This window comes from Erinaceus europaeus, chromosome 14 (genome assembly GCF_950295315.1).
Source record: "Erinaceus europaeus chromosome 14, mEriEur2.1, whole genome shotgun sequence".
Lineage (NCBI taxonomy): Eukaryota > Metazoa > Chordata > Mammalia > Eulipotyphla > Erinaceidae > Erinaceus > Erinaceus europaeus.
This window is the reverse complement of record NC_080175.1, coordinates 46,492,726-46,516,342: the sequence shown is the minus strand read 5'-3', so window position 1 is coordinate 46,516,342 and position 23,617 is coordinate 46,492,726. Positions and strand designations below refer to the sequence as shown.

Genomic DNA, 23,617 nt, shown 5'->3' with positions numbered 1-23,617 from the left:
ACTTTTATTTTTTTTCTACCAGAGCACTGCTCAGCTCTGGTTTATGGTGGTGTATGGGACTGAATCTGGGACTTTGAAGCCTCAGGCATGACAGTCTCTTTGCATAAGCATTATGCTACCTAGCCCCCCACACACACACACACACTTTGTGAACTTTATAGAAATATAGCCTGCTGTCACCATAGCAGTTTTGGGCAAGGAGGAGAGGCCAGGTGGTTGTGGCTGTGTCACTACCATATTATCCCATTATGTCAGAAAACGGGTAAAAGGGGGGCAGATACTAGGGAAACCTGTGGGAAAAGTTCTAAATGTTTAATGAAAAAAAAGACTCAACACATGTATTATTTACACATCGGTAAGAAAATGTGGCAACATGCCAGAGCTTGCTCCAGGGCCAACGAGAGGGTTTACAGAGACCCCATTAAATAGAAACTGCCCCAAGAATCCCAAAGGGCATCAAAACGGCAAACACTTTTGACTCCTCAGGGCAGCCGGCTCCTCAAATCAGATCAGCAACTGCAAGTGAAAGGAAAGTCATGCTAAGTTATGACACAAAAGGCATGAGGTGACTACAAGTTCACAAGAGACCCCTAAAACACAAAAGCACCCCAGTGCCCCAAGCTGGCAACTGCACAACCACAGGGTCGTGGCTGCGGCTCACCGTTCATGGGCATCTCGTCGATCTGGGTGGAGTAGTACTGCTCGATGTCCCGGAGGATGCGGATATCGTCATTCTTCACAAAGTTGATGGCCACACCCTTGCGGCCATATCGGCCTGACCTCCCAATTCTTATGAAGAGAACAAAATTTACTTCAGTGATTATAGCAAGAGAAAATTCACTAGCAGCAGCAATGGAGATGAAGCCAGTGAGAAGCCCCCTTACCTGTGTATGTACAATTCTCTGTTGTTGGGAAGGTCGTAGTTGATGATGAGGGACACCTGCGGGACGTCCAGCCCTCTGGCCCAGACGTCTGTGGATATGAGCACCCGGCTACAAGAGAAATCAGCTAGTTCAGTGTTCAAACACATGGTTAGTCCGCACTTTGGGTCCTCTGCAGTGTTAAGTGCTGGTGTTCTTTAGTTAATTTATGTCACATATGCCAACGGTGAAATTCAGAGGGCTTTTTTTTTTCCTATATGCTACATCTCTCTACATCTATATGCTATGTCTCTCTGTCTCTCTCCCTCTCTGTCTCCCCTCCTCCCCTCAATTTCTGGCTATCTCTAGTCAATAAATATAATTTAAAAAAAAAACTTAAAAAAGAAAATCCTACTGTCACTTCATTTTGAATGGTTACCACCTCAACCCAATCACACCAGCAAAGCCTCTCTCCACTCTCTAGAAAGTGATCCTGCCTCACTGAGTTCTCCTAAGAAGGGCCTAGCTTGGGGGGTGCATGGGGAGACTGGGCAGAAGAGCTGCTGACCCACCTGGCTCCTGAGCGAAACTCCTTCATGATGGACTCCCTTTCTTTCTGGGGCATGTCACCATGCATGGAGGAGACAGTGAAGTTGGCTTCTCTCATCTTCTCTGTCAGCCAGTCAACCTGAGTCCAACCAGCAGGTTATCAATGTCAGCTCATAAGCCATACCAAAGATTTACATTCACAATCCTAAAGCAACTGTTCTCAAACTCAACTCTGTTCATGTCTCATTACTCTAGCCTGAGATGTAATTCCTCTCATCACGAAAGGTGCTGGTGGTCTCAGTGCACATTAGTAGGCCCTGTGGCTGCTGCCAATGAACCTTCAGCTGTAGGCTCAGCACCAACACCATTGCCCACATAGGTGCTCTATGGACTGTTTACCTGTCACCACAGCCTCATATACCCACGAGGAATCAAACATACACTGCCCAGGTCTTTACAGAAACAATCTGACCTACAAGAGTTTACAGATCTTAAGGACCAAGTAGGGATAGATATAATAATGGTTATTCAAGGAGACAATCATGCCTGAGGTTCCAAGGTTCCAAATTCAATTCCCTGTACCACCATAAACCAGAGCTGAGCAATGCTGGGGGGGGGGGGGGGGGGAGCTAAGAGTCACAAACCTTCCTTTTGGTGTTACAGAAAATGACTGCCTGCGTGATGGTCAGCGTATCGTAGAGATCACACAACGTGTCAAATTTCCACTCCTCTCTCTCCACCGCCACAAAAAACTGCTTGATGCCTTCTAGAGTCAATTCATCACTAAGGGACAAAGAAAGACACTGTGTGACCCACTCCCTCTCCCAACTCAAATGTGCAGCAAAGCAGGCTAGACACTGCTCCTAGAGTACCTCCTAGAGCCAGAGATGGCAGCCCCACAAGGCTGGTCAATGAATCCTCTCCCACCCACCACACATTGCACAGGCCCAGCTTCCAGATCCACCCCAACACTCAAGAACTGCTGCCACCTTTTGAAAAGTTCTAAACAAAACATCAAACTCTTCAAGAGTTTTTAAAAAACACACCTCCCCCCATTGATAAATACTATCAGTTAACTTTTAATTTGGAATTGTTAGGTCCAAGGAGAATACGCATATGAAAATTTTCAAAACAGAAAAAAAAAAAAAAAAAAAACCTTAATACCACAGTATAGCTTGTTAAGTTTCAGGAGCACTTTAAAAGCAGGGAATACTTACCGCTTCACCAAGATGCGGATGGGGTCAGTCATGAACTTGTTGGTCATCTCTAGTATCTCATGAGGCAGCGTGGCACTGATGAGAACCACCTGCGTGGCAGGAGGAAGGTATCTATACACATCATAAATCTGCTCTTTGAAGCCTGGGGAGAGTACACACAGGACTCCTTAAGGTGCGCTTTAACCCGCTACGCTACCGCCCAACTCCCTACTTCATTATTTTATATGATTTTTTTCATTTACACATGACAGCACTGCTCCACCATCCAAGGAGCTACCTCAGTGTCATCCATAGTGCTACCCTGTGGTGCCAAGGCTCAAACCCAGATCTCACACGTAGTTTTGACTCCAGTGTTAGCCACCTTCTAGCCCCTAGTATCAGTTTAAAAGAATTCAGATACATTCATCCACAACAGCTCACCCCTCCCATCAATACCAAGCATGTCTATGTGCCACAGCTCAACCCCATGTCTGGCACCCACACGAATCCATTGTGAACCATGTCTTATCAGTGAGGGTAGAAACCCACCCTCATTAGTATAACCCTTTCCATAAAGAGATTACAGTGCCCCAAGGCACAGAGAAAACAGCACCCACACTCAGAATATTCTCTCTAGCTACATTATTTGTGAAAATCCAAGACTTAGGGGAGTAGAAAATCTGTGTTACTCTACCTTTATTCAACATTTCATCAGCTTCATCCAAAACCAACATCTTGATAGCACGTGTTCTCAAACTTCTACGACGAATCATATCTACAAATTAGATTTTCAAATAATTAGTCTTTTGGTTGTACAGCAAGAGCTATTCATCTCAGGAGCTCCTCGCATTTCAGAAACTTCTTTTACTTCTATTTCCACACTGAGTACAACCATCACTGGTGGTATAGCAAATTAACGAGTGTTCTAAATTATTTAAATACTTCCTATGAATACTACTCTCAACATGACTTCCACAGACCCAAGTACAGTGGATCAAGTGTTTGATTCTCAAGAATGAGCTACCAAGTATCTATCTGTATCTGCCAATACGATGCTCTACTTCTCTCCTCTTGCCCTCACCATAAATAAACATAACTTATGGGAATATAAGTACTTACCAAAGACACGTCCTGGTGTGCCAGCCACCACATGCTGTCCATAGTCCAGTTTCCTAATATCTTCCCCAACATTGGTGCCCCCGATACAAGCATGGCACTGGACGTTCATGTAGTCACCCAGAGCTAGCAGGCCCTACACCCAAACACAGGCTCAGAGTTAGGGCTTGCCTCAATATCAGCACTAAATTAACATCTGAGCTTGCTAGAGACAGAACTCATTTCCACTCTAAGATGATTAAACATCCCTTACACCATAACTCTCCTTTGTACCCAAATGAGATTAGTTTTGCGGGCCTCTTACTACAAAAGCAATGCATGTTAATTCATGAAAATAAAACAGAATACAAAACTTCTAATCCCCCCACACCTATGGACATCTAATCTTTGACAAAGGGGCCCAGACTATTACATGGGGAAAGCAGAGTCTCTTCAACAAATGGTGTTGAAAACAATGGGTTGAAACATGCAGAAGAATGAAACTGAATCACTGTATTTCACCAAATACAAAAGTAAATTCCAAATGGATCAAGGACTTGGATGTTAGACCACAAACTATCAGATACTTAGAGGAAAATATTTGCAGAACTCTTTCCCGCATAAATTTTAAAGACATCGTCAATGAAATGAATCCAATTACAAAGAAGACTAAGGCAAGTATAAACCTATGGGACTACATCAAATTTAAAAGCTCCTTCATAGCAAAAGAAACCACTACCCAAACCAAGAGACCCCTCACAGAATGGGAGAAGATCTTTACATGCCATACTTCAGACAAGAGTTTAATAACCAACATATATAAAGAGGTTGCCAAACTTAACAACAAGACAACAAATAACCCCATCCAAACATGGGGGGAGGACTTGGACAGAATATTCACCACAGAAGAGATCCAAAAGGCTGAGAAACATATGAAAAAATACTCCAAGTCTCTGATTGTCAGAGAAATGCAAATCAAGACAACAATGAGATATCACTTCACTCCTGTGAGAATGTCATACATCAGAAAAAGTAACAGCAGCAAATGCTGGAGAGGGTGTGGGGTCAAAGGAACCCTCCTGCAATACTGGTGGGAATGTCAATTGGTCCAACCTCTGTGGAGAACAGTCTGGAGAACTCTCAGAAGGCTAGAAATGGACCTACCCTATGACCCTGCAATTCCTCTCCTGGGGATATATCCTAAGGAACCCAACACATCCATCCAAAAAGATCTGTGTACACATATGTTCTTGGCAGCACAATTTGTAATAGCCAAAACCTGGAAGCAACCCAGGTGTCCAACAACAGATGAGTGGCTGAGCAAGTTGTGGTATATATACACAATGGAATACTACTCAGCTGTAAAAAATGGTGACTTCACCGTTTTCAGCCAATCTTGGAAGGACCTTGAAAAAATCATGTTGAGTGAAATAAGTCAGAAACAGAAGGATGAATATGGGACGATCTCTCTCTCAGGCAGAAGTTGAAAAACAAGATTGGAAAAAAAAAAAAAAAAAAAAAAAACCCACAAGTAGAACCTGAAATGGAATTGGCGTATCACACCAAAGTAAAAGATTCTGGGCGGGGTGGGTGGGGAGAATACAGGTCTAAGAAGGATGGCAGAGGACCCAGTGGGGGTTGTATTGTTATATGGGAAACTGGGGAATGTTATGCATGTACAAACTATTGTATTTACTGTTGAATGTGAAACATTAATTCCCCAATAAAGAAATAAAAAAAAACTTCTAATCCAGAGATATTATTACCACCTTGATATATACTCTTCCAAAGTACTTACAATAAACAAGTATAAAACAGTCATGACTACTTTTTGTTAAAATACGGTTGTACTGAAAAACTATAATTCTAGGACTGAAAAGCTATTAGAAGCAGAATTATACAAGTACTACTTAAATCAACAATTCATATAACAATGATTTACAATAAAAATACTAGAAAACGGGAAAACGTAAAAGAAAAGTAAGTTTACATAAAAACGCATCAGCAGTTTTCCACAACTTAGAAGACATCTGAGACATCTTGAACTGTCTCACCTTTTGGATCTGCACAGCTAACTCTCTTGTAGGAGCCAAGATCAAAGCTTGAGTTTCACGAACCTGGTAAAATGCCAGAAAACCGCAAAAGACTCAGTATCTTCAAGACAGATTACATTAATTCAGAACTGTTAGGGTATGTTAACCATACACATAACCTCTAACAGGTAAGCAAATTTCAATGTCAAAACAAGAACTGAGAATTAATGGGGGATGTTGGTCTGGATTCTTGCCTGCAAGCATGAATTTCCACCAGCTAAACAAGAAAATCCAGGTTTCTTTGCCCCCAGAGCCAAGGATCTAGCATACATGCTTTTACCACACTTGAACCTGGGCACTCAACACAGTAAGCAGAACATTCTAGTCCCAAAGTCTAGTTTTAATAACAGCAAGATTTTTGACAGGGTGTTAGTTAACGCAAATACCAGTATACAAAGAGAAAGTTACCTGAATATCCAAACACTGGAGAACAGAAATACTAAAGGTGGCTGTTTTGCCAGTACCAGACTGAGATCTAGTGAAGAAAACAGAGAAATGGGTTTAGAACAAGGGTTACAGGGCACTGCAGCCCTCCGGGTGAACCCCATCAAGCAGTTCTAGGGGCAGGCTCCAGAAGCACTAACCCTACTCCAACACCTTAGCCACCAGGGAGGGACCCACACCTTAAGCCATAGGTGATGTCAGTGGGGTGGTGGAGCTGTAGACTCTGTAATTCTAATGGCTGTCACTGGCAGCAAGAAAACAGAGCTTCTGAAACTTTTTTTTTTTTGGTAAGGAGTTAAAAAATTAGGCCAGAACCCCATCATCTGGGGCCCTAGTCGGGGAGTCCTGAGATTCCCAAACAGACAAGAAAGGCCTAGACCTTACCCTCTCTCCATTGTTACTGGTCATCTCTATCAGGAACAACACAACAGATCCCTCTGTGGGCCCCCAGAGGACCTTGCCCTCAACATGGCTCAACAATGGTAAAGAGAGCACACTGCCAAGTTGGGAGTAGTGGCTCTGCCTGTGGACTCTGAGACAAACAATAGTAAAGTATGTTCCATCCTCTGAAGGGAGGCTGGACAACATTCTCTTCCACCTGAGAAAGATGGGTTCTGAAATTGAGGCAGCTTGGGACATTCCTACTCATGACCAAAGAATGTGAGCTCAGATCTATCTACAGGGATGCAGCAGTCACATAGGCTCCTAAGCTGAATATGTGCCCCAGATCATATCAAATCAACGGGGCTTACAGTTAACAATATTTATACACCTTTCTCATATTTGGGAGCTACTCTTCCCTGGTCCAGCTTTCTGGTCCTTTTCCCAGCCATGACATCATCTCCCCAGACAATAACTTGGGTCCACCTGCATATCAGATTTCAGGCTCAGAAAAACAACAACAAAAACAAACAAACAAACGAGTCGGGTGGTAGCGCAGTGGGTTAAGTGCACGTGGTGCAAAGCGCAAGGACCAGCGTAAGGAATCCCGGTTCAAGGCCCCACTCCCCACCTGCAGGGGAGTCGCTTCGCAGACAGTGAAGCAGGTCTGCAGGTGTGTCTTTCTCTCCCCCTCTCTGTCTTCCCCTCCTCTCTGTCCTATCTAACAATGACAATAATAACAACAGTAACTACAACAATAAAAAGACAACAAGGGCAACAAAAGGGAAAATAAATAAAATTAGAAAACAAACAAAAAAACCAAAAACACTAGTATAGTCATGGGCCCTTTGGAATATAACTAAAATAAGCCTACTAACTATCTACAAAACAGAGACCCCCCCCCCACCCCTAACTCATCATCTTAATCATTCCAGCCTTTAGGTTCATGATTAGTGAACAATTTGTTTGGCTTATATGCTAACTCTTCTCGTCAGCCACCAGGTTCCAGATGCTGCCATGGCAGACAACCCCACAATGTGTCCCAGAGCTCCGCTTCCCCAGAGCTCTGCCCCACCAGGGAAAGAGAGACAGGCTGGGAGTATGGATCGACCTGTCAATGCCCATGTCAGTGGGGAAGCAATTACAGAAGCCAGACCTTCCACCTTCTGTACCCCATAATGTCCCTTGGTCCATGCTCCCAGAGGGATAAAGAATAGGAAAGCTATCAGGGAAGAGGATGGAATATGGAGTTCTGGTGGTGGGAACTGTGTGGAGTTCTAACCCTCTTATCCTATGGTTTTTGTGTTTCCTTTTTATAAATAAAAATTATAAAAAAGGGAGTCAGGCGGTAGCGCAACAGGTTAAGTGCAGGTGGCAAAAAGCGCAAGGACCGGAGTAAGGATCCCAGTTCGTGCCCCCAGCTTCCCACCTGCAGTGGAGTCGCTTCACAGGTGGTGAAGCAGGTCTGCAGGTGTGTCTGTCTTTCTCTCCCCTCTCTCCACTTCTCTCTGTCTTTTCCAACAACGACATCAATAACAATAAAAACTACACCAATAAAGTAACAAGAGCAACAAAAATGGAATACATAAATAATTTAAAAAAAGAAAATAATCAGGCAAATCAGGACAAACACAATTCAGAATGTTATATACTAGTCCACATGCTAACTGAAAGGTATGTAAAGCTGGCTTAAAAACTTCCTAGAGTGAAAAACATTAACAATAAACAAGGGGGAAAAGAAAAAACTCCACAGCCTATGACTAAAATCATCGAGACTTGTTAAGGAGTGTAGGCAAACTGAGGTACACAGTCACCACAGACTGATGTCTGCCCCTGACATACACAGCACAGACTTACTGTGCAATGACGTCTCTGCCTTTAATGATCTGCTTGATGGCTCTCTGCTGGATTGCTGATGGCTTCTCAAAACCTGAAAGCAAAAACACACACAAATGAGCCCCCACTAGGACAGCTGGTTGACTCCACAAACAGGAGGTTTGTGGAAATAGCATAATGGTTCTGCAAAGACTCTCATGCCTGAGGTTCCAAGGCCCCACGTTCAATCCTGGGGGCCACCATAAACCTGAGCTGAGCAGTGAAAAAGTAAAGGGACACACACACCACCACCACCAACAAAGACCAACCTTCTTGGGGCAGAGAACAGCCCCCCACACACACGCTCAGCATACCAAGCACTCCAGACACAGCTGCTAAATCAACAGGGTGGCAGTGGGATTTATTAACATGGGCTCCCCATTTGAACAGACTGTACAGAGACTGTAAAAGGAACGTGGAAGGATATAGAGCTCCCCCTGAATACTGCTTAGGAAATCTTTTGAATGGGTATCTGGAGGTTGGGAGGCCAAATGGTCGCTAGAGGTACTTCCAGGGCTTAGTACTGCAGTCACCATCCTTCATCAGCACTTAGTCCAAACAGGCTGCCATCCCAGGTGTCCTCCCCGACTGACTGAGCCCCAAGAACTGGACCCCGTCCCTTGTGGATGCGACTGCTAAGGAACAGGGATGCTCTGAAGCAGTGAAAGTGTCTTCCAGTTGCTGGGGAGGGAACAGATGGACTTTCACGCCTGATTCATGCTAGTTCGATCCCCGGTACTAGACAGGTGTAACCTTCTCATAAGTTACAATACATCTTAAATAAAGCATTTTCCAAGGAAACAAATGTATCTTTTTCTACCCAACGCCGTGCCCCCCACCCCCGCCATTTCAACTCAGAGCGAGCGCGGCGTCTGGGGGCGCAGCCGCCCTGTGACTCCCACCCCCATGCCTGCTCCTGTCGGGTACTATAGGACAGAAGGCTCCGAGCCCGCCACCTGTCACCCCCAGCCCGCTGCTCTCGGCCCCGCAGCACAATCCCATCGTCCCCACCCCGGGATAAGGCACAAGCGCCCAGAGATCTCTGGCCGCGGATCTCACCGGCCCGTCATCCTGCTGGAGGCCGGCCGGTGCGTTCCCTCCGTCCCCCGGAAAGATGAGCCCCAACCCCTCCCCGCGAGGCTCCTATTCCGCACCCGCTGGCCTCGCTCAGCACAACCGACTCTGCGGCCCCTAGGCCCGCAGCTGCGCCCCACCCGGCAGCGGGGAGCCCGGCCCGGGACACCCCGCGCCCGCACCCACCGTAGGCGTAGATGCCGCGCAGCAGGTCCTCCCGCAGGCCCATGGTATCGAACGTGGGGGTCACGTCCACCTCCTCGCTGGTCTCAAACTCCACTTTGGTCATGTCTTCTTCCTTGAGCAGCCGCTTCCGCGCCGAGCCTGACGTCGCCATGGTCGCTGTGGCCGCCATGACTGCGCGCCGGCAAACAGTACCGCGCGCACCTCTGCGGAGAGCGGAAGCTGACGCCCGCACAGGAGCGGCGGACAGGAATTGACGCCACCGCGCTAGCGTGCGTCCTCACGGTCCTGCGGCGGGACCCACCTTCGGAGGAGGCCAATGGGAGCTCGCCGCAGGAAAAGGGCGGGTCGCCGCGCTGGCAGCGAGTTCTCGCGGGATCTTGAAACGGGCACGAACGGTCCCACCTTATATAAGGTCCCGCCCACCTTATATAAAACACGCTGCAGCGGCGATACTGAGGCAATAGTGTTGGATGCGTGGCTGTGTGCTTTTCTCGGTCATGTGCGCGCAGGCTGGCCGCTTCGCTCCGGAATGTGTCATTGGCCACCCAGAGCTCACCCCTCCTCCCTTGGATGATTTTTCCTGTCCCCGCTGGTCCCCCGCATCACTGGTACCTTGCACCTCTAGGACCACTGACCCAGTAGCGATGCCGGTGTACAGCAGTTTCTGAGTATTTATAAAGTTACATTTCTTTCTCCTTAGAACTTTATGTCGCGGGTGTGGGGATCAAACCCAGGGCCGCATACATGAGAAGCTACACGATAAATATACCCTTTCTTCGACTTTAAGATGAAAATGTTATCTTGGTGGTCCGGAAGATGGCACAGTGGATAAAGCTAGCATGAGGTCCTGAGTTCGATCCCCGGCAATACTTGTACCAGAGTGGTGTCTGTTTTTTTCTCTGCTCCTGTCTTTTTCATCAATCAATAAATAAAATCTTAAAAAGAAAAAAAAAAAAAAAGAAAACGTATCTTGCATTGATGATATGAGATGACAACATTCCAGACGCACCAAGTAAGAAGTCATTAAAATGTCACCTGGTTAAGGACACACATTACTGTGTGCAAGGACCAGGGTTCAAGCCCCCAGCTTCATTAGCTGTGAAGCAGGTCTGCACGTGTCTTTTCTCTTTCCCTCTTTACCTCCCCCCTCCCCAATCTCTGTCCTATCAAATAAAAATAGAAAAGAAAAAGGGAAAAATTGTCACTTGGAGCGATGGATTTATAGTGCCAGCACTGAGCCCCAGCAACAACCCTGGTGACAAAACAAACAAACAAACAAACAAAAACATGGTGCTGGAGACATTGTAATGATATGTGATCTTCCTGATGGACAGTCCTGCTCTGAGGACCTCACAGCTTTGCCTGAGCATGGAGACCTTATGGATTCTGCTGCTGACAAGAAGGGGGCAGTGTAAAGAGGACTGTTGCCTCTTTTGTACCTGTTCAGAGAATTTTCTTTTCTTTTTTTTTAATGTTTATTTATTCCTTTTGTTGCCCTTGTTTTATTGCTGTAGTTATTGATGTCATTGTTGTTGGTTAGGACAGACAGAAATGGAGAGAGGAGGGGAAGACAGAGAAGGGGAGAGAAAGACAGACACCTGCAGACCTGCTTCACTGCCTGTGAAGCGACCCTCTGCAGGTGGGGAGCCAGGGCCTCGAACCGGGATCCTTACACGGGTCCTTACGCTTTACACCGCCTGTGCTTAACCTGCTGCGCTCCCACCTGACTCCCATGTTCAGAGAAATTTCATGTTATCCAAGACCTCCCACGGCTTGTCTTCTGCCTTCACATTTTTGTGGCCTATTATGCCATTTTCTTGGCAATGGTTGTGCCTTATTGTCTGAATATACATCTTACCTGGGACCACAGGACTTCTGGTGTGCAAGGCTGATGCCTTTACAATACAGTATCACCTACAGCCTTTTTTTTTAAAGATATATTTACTTATTTATTTAGCGGAAAAAGGAGAGAGAAGTAGAAGATCACCCTGGTACATGAATGGGATCAAACTCAGGACCTCATACTTGAGAGCCCAGTGTTTGATCAACTGTGCCACCTCCTGGGCTGAGCCTGTAGCTCTTGTGTGTGATCATAGTGGATTATAAAATATAGGACTAGGGTGAGTGTAGATAGCGTAATGGTTATGTAAAGAGACTCTCATGCCTGAGGCTCCAAAGTCCCAAATTCAATCCCCCCACACTACCATAAGCCAGAGCTAAGCAGTGCTTTGGCAACAACAACAACAAAATATAGGGATATAGGATTACAGGATTACAAAATATAGTATTATAGCATTACAGAGTATAAATCCACACCACACCAACCACCAGAGTTCTCACAAGTCTCAGAAACAGTTTTCCTTTTTTTTCTTTTTTTTTTTTTTTTTGAAAGTTCAAGTGTATCAGATCTCTAGACTCCAGTACCATCCAGTAGTGGTAGTTGCCCTTCATCTCTTTACTTATTTCACTAAGCATAACCACCTCCAGTTCCATGCATTTTGCCCCAAAAGATACAATGTTATCTTTTTTTGATTGCTGAGTAATATTCAGTGGAATATATGCCCCATAGTTTCTTTAGTCAGTCATCTGTCGATGGACACTTAGGCTGCTGCCAGTCTTTGGCTACTGTGAATGATGCAGCTATGGCGGTATATATGCCCCTTTGAATAACTATTGATGTGTTCTTTAGGTAAATGCCTAAGAGGGGTATTGCTGGGTCATATGGTAATTCCATTTTTATTTGTTTAAGGGCTCTCCATACAGTCTTCTAAAGGGGCTGCACGAGCTTGCATTCCCACCAGCAGTGTAACAGAGTTCTTTTCTCTCCATAACATTGCCAACACCTAATGTTTTATATTTTGTTGATGGAAGCCATTCTCTCAAGTGTGAGATGGAATCTCAGTGTAGTTTTTTAAATATATATATTTAGAAACTTTATTTTTTCCCCTTTGGTTGCCCTTGTTGTTTATCGTTGTTGTTGTTGTTATTGCTGTCGCTGTTATTGGATAGGACAGAGAGAAATGGAGAGAAGAGGGGAAGATAGGGGAGAGAAAGACAGATACCTTCCATTTCTCTCTGTTCTATCAAATAAAATAAAATTTAAAAAGGGAAGAAAAGCTTAAAGGTATTTTAATTTGACAGAGTCCCACATATTTACTCTTGTTTTTATTTCACATGCTAAAATACATACATAGCTAAGTGATCTTAGACTTGCCCTTTTTGTTTGGTGCCAGTGACATCTTTCAGACCAGAGTGGGAGATATCATAGGGGCCTCTATCTGCAGGCAAAAGATGGCAGTTAAATGGCATACTTGCTCTCTTGCCTTCCCATGTGCAGAAGCTATGGGAAGATGCAGGTGGCATCACTGAGCTGGGATATATCAGGTGGGTTCACTTGTTGACATACCTCTCCACCTGCACTGCCAAGCTGTTGGTTTCCGGGTTGGATTCAGATGGAGACTATTGGGCGGCTCTTCCAGGAGAGGGTCACGGTTTGGGTGTCATGCTGCTGGGCTAGGCTGGCTTCACCTGAGTCACCACCACAGGAGCGCATATCCTGGATCCTAGGGACTTTCCCAAAGAGTGACTTCCTCTCTGACTGATACTCATCTGTCACCAGGTATTTGAGGACACTGTTCTTTTATAGGCACAGCCCTGTCCAGCCCATACAGCCCTGGGACCCCTTATCCAGTAGAAACCTAGACAGAGGGAGAAGAGAGAGAATGCCCCAGGTGGGAGCTGTCCCAGGTACTAAATGGAGAGCTTCTTGAGAGGAGGGTGAGCCAGACATGACTCGCAGACATGATAATTGTAGGTCTTTTAGTCACTGTGGTGCAAATAAAACCAGGCAAAGTGCAAGAGACCTGCCAGATTGCTGGTTTACCAGAGGAAGATTCCAGGTGAGTTGATTCGAGAGGAGGTGTCAGGGGAGGAGTGTTTAGAGGAGAAGGGATAATGATACTTAGACCTGAAAAGTAGGGTTGGTGCCTAAGTCCAGTGTGGCTATAGCCTCTGCAGTGCAGGGGAGGCGAGGTATAGATGGGAAAAGAGCTTGTGAGGTCAGATCACAAAAGGTCATAGAAAGCATGACAAGGAGTTGAAATGCATCCCGGTTGTCCAGGAGCCACGTCAGCAAGGTCTTTCTTTAGGGGGAGGGAGACATTTTGATGACAATTTATGAAGATGATGGGGAGTGCATGTACAGCACCTAGCAGAGCCCAAAGGTTACCATAAGCAAGGACTCATCTTCAAGGCCCAGTCCCTACTTGCAGGGGGAAGCTTCATTAGCAGTGGAACAGTGCTGCAAGTGTCTCTCTTTCCTTTTATCTCTCTCTCCCTCTTGATCTTTTCTCTCTATCACTCACCCTCTATCAAAAAAATGAACACCAGGAATGGTACGGGCCCAGTGATAACCATGCTAGCAAATAAGTAGATAGAAGAGAAGGATGAGAAGAAGAGATAGAGAGAGGAAGAGGGGAGGTAGAGGAGAGAAGGAGTTGAGGGGCCGGGAGGTGGGGGAGGCTCTGAAAGGGCTAGAGCTCCAGCAGCAGAGCTGGTAGGACTGGTTCAAGGGAGGTTGTGGGAGGGACCTCAGGGTGTGGCCCCAGCCTGCGCTATGCCCAGCGTAACTGTCCCTTCCTCCCCCTGGAAGCACTGACTCAGGCAGCTCTTCCATCAGGGACCAGCTATGTGACCTCAGAAGCTGACCTTCGTGGCAAGACAGCAGTCCTCAGGAGCCTCCCTCACACAGGCCGCAGAGCATGACTCTCCCTCCTCCCCTCCCAGGAGCACACACCCATACTGTGTTAATCCTCCATTCAGCCAGTACTCATGGCAGAGACGGAAAAGCCCTAAGCTCTTGTGTCTGGAGAGTTGAGGTTCATGGCAGGCTGTCGGGTCTCTGGCGGAGTGATCTCCAGGGGAAAGGTAACAGACCGGTTCTTTCTAGAGTAAAGACACCGGGGAGCTTTTCAGTGTGCTCAGGACTCAGAACTCATTTATTAGCAAGGTGGACATGAGTTAAATAGAAAACCAAACAAAGGGAATTATTATTGAAATATGTCAGAAATTACAGGTTTCTTAAAGGTCGGCTTGCCCCTATGGTAGGGGGCTGGTATGACAGGAATTGATGAGATGCAAGACAGTTATTCTCCATGATGCAAGCAACTTAATTATCCAAAGGTATCTGAGAGAAGCATAGGGGTTAAACCAGAAGGGTGAGACAGAGAGAAGATGGATATCAAAAAGCCATATAGTTTGGAATTTCTCTTGTCTGGGGTCTGAGGTGTGTGATGAAGTGTGTGTGATAAGATGTGTTCTTCTGTGATCAGAAGGTGACTTTGAATAAGTGAATCTGTGGCCATGTGGCCTGCAGTTAATGGAGGAAAGTATTAGGGTTTCTGTGGGCCTGAGAGTTGAGAAGGAAAGAACTAAGTCTGAGTTTCCCCCCTTTTGCTTACCTCGGTTGAGAGAGACTTACCAAGAGGTTATCTTCTCAGACCTCCATCCAAGAAAGGGGGTGGTTCTCCCTAAGCTCTATCAGGCTTACACATAGTCCCAACAGCAAGCAGGCAGGCAGGCAGGCAAGAGGCCAACCAGCGGGGACCGAGGGAGGCTCAGCAGCTAAGAGCTTTGGGTTTTACCAGATGCAAAGCCCTGAGTTCAAGTTTGGGCACCACCTTGGGAACGCCATGTACAGCACCAAGCTCCATGGGGATTGGGACTGTGCTGGGGCATCTCTTCCTGTCTCCTCTCTGACTCTTTCTCCTCTCTCTCAAAACAAGTGTTGGGAGAGATAGCTCAGTGGGTAGGGCATGCCTTTCAAGACTCACAGCCCAGGCTTGAATCCAGACACCATATGCCAGAGCACTTGAGCCCTGGTGCCAGAGTGTTTCTCTCTGTCTCTGCCTCTCTTTGTCTCTGTATCTGAATTAAATTAAAATCTGGAAGTGGTGAGTGAAATCATGTATGTACAACAGGCCCAAGTTATGAAAAAGAAAAGGAATAAAAATTAAGTCAGGAAAGTTGTGATACTATTCTCTGTTAAGTATGATAACTGTGAGTCAGGCGGTAGCACAGCGGGTTAAGTGCAGGTGGCGCAAAGCACAAGGTCGGCATAAGGATCCCGGTTCGAGCCCCCGGCTGCCCACCTGCAGGGGAGTCGCTTCAAAAGCAGTGAAGCAGGTCTGCAGGTGTCTATCTTTCTCTGCCCCTCTCTGTCTTCCCCTCCTCTCTCCATTTCTCTCTGTCCTAACAACGACAACATCAATAACAATAATAACTACAACAACAACGAAAAACAAGGACAACAAAAGAGAAAATAAATAAATAAAATATTTTTTTAAAAAAGATGACTTTGGGGGTAAGGCGATAGCGCATCAGGTTAAGCACAGGTAGCTTAAAGGTCTCAGTTCAAGCCACCTGTATGGCAGTCGCTTCACAAGTGGTGAAACAGGTCTGCAGGTGTCTATCTTTCTCTCTCTCCTCTGTCTTCCCTTCTTCTCTCAGTTTCTTTTGTCCTACCCAACAACAATGACAACAATAACAATCACAACAACAGTGTTAAAACAACAAGGGCAACAAAAGGGGAAAAATAGCCTCCAGGAGTAGTGGATTCATGGTGCAGGCACCAAGCCCCAGCGATAACCCTGGAGGCAAAATAAATAAATTAAATTAAATTAATAATAATAATAATAATAAAGAATGATGACTTCACCTTCTTCACCTCATCTGGGCTGGATCTTGACTCATGTTAAGTGAGATCATCCAGAAAGAGCAGGATAAATATGAGGTTATCTCACTTGTGACCAGAACTGGGAGGTGCTGCAGTGGATAGAGTTGGACTCTCAAGTTTTTGAGTTCAGTACCTGGCAGCACATGTAACAGAGTGATCTGGTTCCCTCTCTGTCTCTCTCTCTCTCCCCTCCTCTTCCTTTTGTCTTCTCATTAACAAATAAATAAAATCTTTTAAAAAAGAAAGGAGTCAGGCGGTAGTGCAGCGTGTTAAGTGCACATGGTGCAAAGCAAAAGGACCAGTGTAAGGATCCCGGTTTGAGGCCCTGGCTCCCCACCTGCAGGAGAGTCGCTTCACAAGAGGTGAAGCAAGTCTGCAGGTGTCTATCTTTCTCCCCCCCCCCCTGTTTTCCCTTCCTCTCTCCATTTCTCTCTGTCCTATCTAACAATGACAACATCAATAACAACAACAATAATAACTACAACAACAATAAAAAAGGGCAACAAAAGGGAAAATAAAAAAAAAAGCAGATTCGACTTCTGGAGGCGGAGCTACGAGCAGCAGATTGCTATCTCTCCTCTCCTCTCCTCTTCTCTCCCGGATCAACTAGGAATACCAAAGGAGACCACCTGGGACCGAAACAAGATAGGACTAGAATGACCACAGGAACCCAGTAAATCACCGGTGAGTATAAACACGTGTGGCTGGTGACAGAGAGGAGAGAGGAGCCTAAGGAGAGATTAAGTGACTGCTAACAGTTCAGCAGTTTATCAGTTGAGACACCACCTCCAGTCAGCTCCACCAACAAGGGGACAGCTGAAGGGAGGAGAGGACTCCCCAGAGACTCACCAAGTGCAACTCTGAGTCTCCATTGCTACTACCCTCAGAATCTGGAGCAGCGACAGGGAGGGACACCAGGGGACAGAGATCTAACCAGGAAACTCAGAAGACCTATACCTCGGTGGCATAGCTGAGGGGCTGTGAAAGTCTCTTTGCATAACCACTGGATTATCTCTGCCACACCCTGCTTTATCTCTTGGTTAGGAGTCAGTGATTAAGCTAAGAAGCCTATTGATAGTTTAAAAGCCCTCAGGCTCCCATAGCCTACAGGGAAGAAAAAAAAAAAGAGGCTTTTAAACCACTGAGCTCCAATTCAGGGATTGAAACAACTGTTAACTTCCATGACTGTGAACCCTTTAATTAACTTACTTAGACACAAGTCAATCCAGGCAATAGTGATCAGTAATTTGAAAAGTACTGATAAAGGGAACTCATAACATAATATATAAAATGGTTAAAACAACAACAAGAAATATTGGAGAATCGAACCAGGACAAGAGTCCAGCTAAAAGTGCTACAGAGGGTGAAACACAAAATAACGAGTTCAACATCCAAACATTAGCTGAGGAAATAATAACAGGAGTGAGTAAAGAATTTGAAAAATTGTAATCAGAAATGCAGGAACAACAAATGAGAGTATGGAAGAAAATACTAATTATCTCATGGTTATTAGAGAGCTGAAAGCTGAAGTTGCTGAGTTAAGAATGCAACCAGCTGAACAAGCTAAAACAGTATCAGAGCAGGGCAACAAAATAGATGAACTCCAAAAAATAGTAGAGGGCAGAGAGAATAGAATCTATGAGGCTGAAGACAGAATTAGCAAGATTGAGGATGAATTAGAGATAACTAAAAAAGAAGTAAGAGATCTCAAAAAGAGATTAAGAGATGCTGAAAACAACAACAGAGTCCTATGGGATGACTTCAAAAGAAACAATATATGCATTATTGGCATACAGGAGGAAGAAAGAGGAGAGGAAAAAAGCATTTTCCAGGCCATAATAGCTGAAAACTTCTCTAGTCTAGACAACATCAAAGACATAAAGATTCAAGAAGCCCAGAGGGTCCCAAACAGAATTAACCCAGACCTAAAGACACCAAGACATGTCATACTTAGAATGGAAAGGAATAAGGATAAAGAAAGTATCCTCAAGGCTGCAAGAGAAAAACAAAGAGTCACTTACAAAGGAAAACCCATAAGATTAGCAGCAGACTTCTCCATACAAACACTACAGGCCAGAAGAGAATGGCAAGATATCTATTGAGTGCTCAATGAAAAAGGCTTTCAGCCAAGAATACTATATCCTGCTAGACTGTCATTCAGACTAGATGGAGGCATCAAAACCTTCTCAGACAAGCAACAGTTGAAGGAATCAACCATCACCTAGCCTGCCCTGAAAGAAGTTCTGAAAGGTCTCCTATAAACAGTCAGACCACCACAAATAGGACATATATCAAAACACTCTAAAACTCTACAAGAATGGCGTTAAAATATCTTCAATCTTTGATATCAATAAATGTCAATGGCCTGAATTCACCTATTAAAAGACACAGAGTAGGAAGATGGATCAGAAAACACAACCCAACAATATGCTGTCTACAGGAAACTCACCTAACTCAACAAGACAAACACAGACTTAAAGTGAAAGGATGGAAGACTATCATACAAGCCAATGGCCCACAAAAAAGGGCAGGAACAGCTATTCTCATATCTGACATGATAGACTTTAAAATAGATAAGATTAAAAAAGATAGGAATGGACACTACTTAATGCTCAGAGGATCAGTCAATCAAGAGGACTTAACAATTATTAACATCTATGCACCCAATGAGAAGCCATCTAAATACATCAAACTTCTACTGAAAGAGCTACAGAAATATATTAACAGCAACACTGTCATAGTAGGGGACTTCAGCACCTCACTCCCTCAACTTGACAGATCATCCATAAAGACATAAGGGAGCTAAATGAAGAGATAGATAAACTAGAACTATTGGACATTTTCAGAGTCATTCATCCCAAGAAACTGGAATACACATTTTACTCAAATCCGCATGGGTCATTTTCAAGGATAGACCATGTTAGGCCACAAAGACAGCATAAGTCAATTCAAGAGCATTGAAATCATCCCAAGCATCTTCTCAGACCACAGTGGAATTAAACTAACACTTAACAGTCAAACAAAGATTAGTAACAGTCCCAAAATGTGGAAGCTCAACAGCATACTTCTTAACAACTTCTGGGTCAAAGAGGAAATCAAGGAAGAAATCAAAATGTTTCGAGAGTTCAATGAAAATGATGACACAAGCTATCAAAATATTTCGGACACAGCTAAGGCAGTACTGAGAGGGAAGTTCATAGCTATACAAGCACACATTAGGAAACAAGAAAAAGCACAAATAAACAGCTTGATTGCACATCTTAAAGACCTAGAAGAGGAACAACAAAGAACCCTAAAGCAACCAGAAGGACAGAAATCACTAGTTTGGGCAGAAATAAATAACAATGAGAATAGGAAAACCATACAAAAGATCAATGAAAGTAAATGTTGGTTCTTCGAAAGAGTAAACAAAACCAACAAACCTTTAGCCAGACTCACAAAAAAAAAAAGGGAGAAGACCCAAATAAATCGGATAGACACCGCAGAAATTCAACATATCATGTGAGGCTTCTATGAACAACTATATGCCACCAAGCTAGAGAACCTGGAGGAAATGGACGATTTCCTAGATACCTACCTGTTGTTTTCGCCGGGCTATGTTGTTTTTGTCGGGCTGGCTTCATGGGCGGATAACAGACGGCGGATAACATGGCTGGGTTGTATGCAGTATCTCTTTATTCATGCAGGACGCAGCACAATCTAAGACGAGCTAAGCTAAACTCAAGTACTCTAAAACTCACAATGCTGTCTTTATATATACTTGCCAAGTAGGGTGGAAACAGGATGTGACATAGAGAGGGTGTAGAGAAAAGTGACTGGTGAAAATCAGAGTGTGACAAGGAGGGGGCAGAGCAGGTGAGAATCCTATCACTGAACCACCAATGCCCTGGAGGGAGGGTGGTACTTGTTAACAGTGGTTATGTAAATAGAATGAAGTGGTTATGTAAATAGAATAGTGTTAAGCAGGGGGGATTTAAACCAAATGAAACAGAAGGGGTCTCATGCATACCAACAATTCCCCCTTTCTTTTTAACTAATGGCCATTGTGGGGTGAACAGAAACCTATATCGTACAGGCGTTTTCAAAAGAACTGGCATAAGACATGGAAAACAAAATAGGCGAGCAGCAATAACCAGTGTGATGCCAAGGGGAACGTTTCTTGACTCAAAGGGCAAGGCCTAGCAGGCGAAAGGGCATTTCTTGCCTCTGGGAATGCTTCATGCCTCTGGGGGCATCTCTTGCCTCTTGGGGCGCTTCATGCCTCTGTGGGCATAACCTAATAAGGAGGGGGAGTTTTCTGCCTCTGGGACAGAGCCTGCAGGCGAGGGGACATGGTCTATAAAGTCTCAAGGCAATTGGCTCAAGTTAGTCTTTGGTACACAGTGTATACCAGTAAGTCCGATGGAGGTGTCAGTCCAAAGTAGCTGACCACAGAAGAAAATGCCAGAGGATGAAATGCTGCAAGTCTGTCTCAATGGGGAATGTCGGCCACCAGAATTCTGCTTTTCTGTAGAGAGTGAGCTTTGGAGTCTGTGAATCTGTTTCTTCAGGTCGTGCCAGGTCTCATCATTGGTTTCTGGGGGTGTGTTGTAATCATTCCATCTAGTGGGCGATGTCAGAGAACAGGGGTCCAAATGGATTTCCAGAAATTTTCATTTGAATAGATGCTTTTTCATGTGAAGACGTGACAGCTGAAATTCACTTACTTGTCAAACAAAACTTGTAGCAGATTAGAAGTTTACTATAATTGATAACTCCATTATAATTGGAAGTCCTTTCTAGTATGATTTTAAGGTTGTTTAAACAGTTTAAACTCAATAAAATGTGGAAAGGTAAACAGAAGAACCACGGTTAAAAGCCTCAGGCATGAGAATAATTAACATAATCATTGCACTATCTGCCCCACCCATAACTCATACAGTTTTCAGGATTAAACTTTTCAGATTCATGTTAAGATGTAAAAGAGAAATCAAAGGAGGGAAAAAACAATTTTTTGGATTGTTTCTGGATGTCTCTAGAAATCATGGCTGCGTCCAGCATTTTTTTTTAAGTCAATGTCAAACAAAAATTCAGTCATTCAAATCATTCTCTTATGAAACGCAACTTGAACCAGATTATCAAGATCTCACCATGTAGGATTAAGAGTCCCCGGAGGGCGTCCTAGTCCAAAAAACTCCTCAAAATTCCATTTAGGGTGCTTCTGACTGTTCCTGCTGGATTGCTTCAGGCATCTACTTTTAAAAGCGTCTTCCCATCGAAGAAAGAATCCAATCAGGAGAGTAGAACTGACCACCTGTCTCCATTCTTGGGGACTGCCAGGGTACTGGAGAACACTCCTCAAATTAGAGTAGTCCTTCTCCATGGGAAACATGCGAGAAGAAGTCCAGAAAGTCCCAGTGGAAATCCCCATGCATATCCCAAGGTCTACGATCACGGTCATAAAGAACCAAATTGTGGCCCAGAGCAAAATGTAGTCCTTTTCATCAGGAAACATGGGAGAGGGAATCCAGAAAGTCCAAGGAGAAATCTCCGTGCATCTCCCAAGCTCTATGATCCCGGTCATAAGAAACCAAAGTTCCCGGTCAGGGAACCGAAGTGTGGCCCAGAGTAAAATGTTCCAGAGACAGAGAAACTGTCTCATAATGAAACAGTAGAGGCGGTAGGGGACTTCCGGAGGTGGAGCTATGAGCAGTAGATCGCTTTCTCTCCTCTCCTCTCCTCTCCCAGATCAACTAGGAATACCAAAGTAGACCAACCGGACCGAAATAAGACAGGACTAGAATGACCACAGGAACCCAGTAAATCACCCGTGAGTACAAACACGCATGGCTGGTGACAGAGAGGAGAGAGGGGTCTAAGGAGAGATTAAGTGACTGTTAACAGTTCAACAGTTTATCAGTGGAGACACCACCTCCAGTCTGCTCCACAACAAGGGGACAGCTTAAGGGAGGAAAGGACTCCCCAAAGACTCACCAAGTGCAACTCTGAGTCTCCATTGCTACTACCCTCAGACTCTGGAGCAGCAACAGGGAGGGACACCAGGGGACAGAGATCTAACCAGGAAACTCAGGAGAAGACCTATACCTCGGTGGCATAGCTGAGGGGCTCTGAAAGTCTCTTTGCATAACCACTGGATTATCTCTGCCACACCCTGCTTTATCTCTTGGTCAGGAGTCAGTGATTAAGCTAAGAAGCCTATTGATAGTTTAAAAGCCCTCAGGCTCCCATAGCCTACAGGGAAGAAAAAAAAAAAAGAAGCTTTTAAACCACTGAGTTCCAACTCAGGGATTGAAAAAACTGTTAACTTCCACCACTGTGAACCTTTTAATTAACTTACTTAGACACAAGTCAATCCAGGCAATAGTGATCAATAATTTGAAAAACACTGATAAAGGGAACTCATAACATAATATATAAAATGGTTAAAACAACAAGAAAAAATATTGGAGAATCGAACCAGGACAAGAGTCCAGCTAAAAGTCCTCCAGAGGGTGAAGCACAAAACAACGAGTTCAACATCCAAACATTAGCTAAGGAAATAATAACAGGAGTGAGTAAAGAATTTGAAAAAATTGTAATCAGAAATGCAGGAACAACAAATGAGAAAAATGGAAGAAAATTCTAATTATCTCATGGTTATTAGAGAGCTGAAAGCTGAAATCGCTGAGCTAAGAAGGCAACTAGCTGAACAAGCTAAAACAGTATCAGAGCAGGGCAACAGAATAGATGAACTCCAGAAAGCAGTAGAGGGCAGAGAGAATAGAATCGATGAGGCTGAAGACAGAATTAGCAAGATTGAGGATGAATTAGAGACAACTAAAAAAGAAGTAAGAGATCTCAAAAAGAGATTAAGAGATGCTGAAAACAACAACAGAGTCCTATGGGATGACTTCAAAAGAAACAATATACGCATTATTGGCTTACCAGAGGAAGAAAGAGAAGGAGAGGAAGAAAGCATTTTCCAGGCCATAATAGCTGAAAATTTCTCTAGTCTAGACAACACCAAAGACATAAAGATTCAAGAAGCCCAGAGGGTCCCTAACAGAATTAACCCAGACCTAAAGACACCAAGACATGTCATACTTAGAATGGAAAGGAATAAGGATAAAGAAAGGCTCCTCAAGGCTGCAA

The 23,617-nt window shown here is 44.5% G+C and overlaps 1 protein-coding gene across 1 annotated transcript; it reads right to left on the bottom strand.

Moving 5' to 3' along the window:
- Nucleotides 1–297: 297 nt before the first annotated feature.
- EIF4A3 (eukaryotic translation initiation factor 4A3) lies at nucleotides 298–10,004 on the bottom strand. Its single transcript, XM_007532973.3, has 12 exons — nucleotides 9,754–10,004; nucleotides 8,476–8,548; nucleotides 6,202–6,268; nucleotides 5,755–5,817; nucleotides 3,725–3,857; nucleotides 3,300–3,380; nucleotides 2,627–2,768; nucleotides 2,054–2,192; nucleotides 1,433–1,548; nucleotides 885–992; nucleotides 662–789; nucleotides 298–516 (listed from the first exon to the last, which is right to left on the bottom strand). The coding sequence occupies exons 1-12, from the start codon at nucleotides 9,920–9,922 to the stop codon at nucleotides 500–502; spliced, it is 1,236 nt and encodes a 411-aa protein (XP_007533035.1). The 5' UTR covers nucleotides 9,923–10,004; the 3' UTR covers nucleotides 298–499.
- Between the last annotated feature and the right edge of the window lie 13,613 nt (nucleotides 10,005–23,617).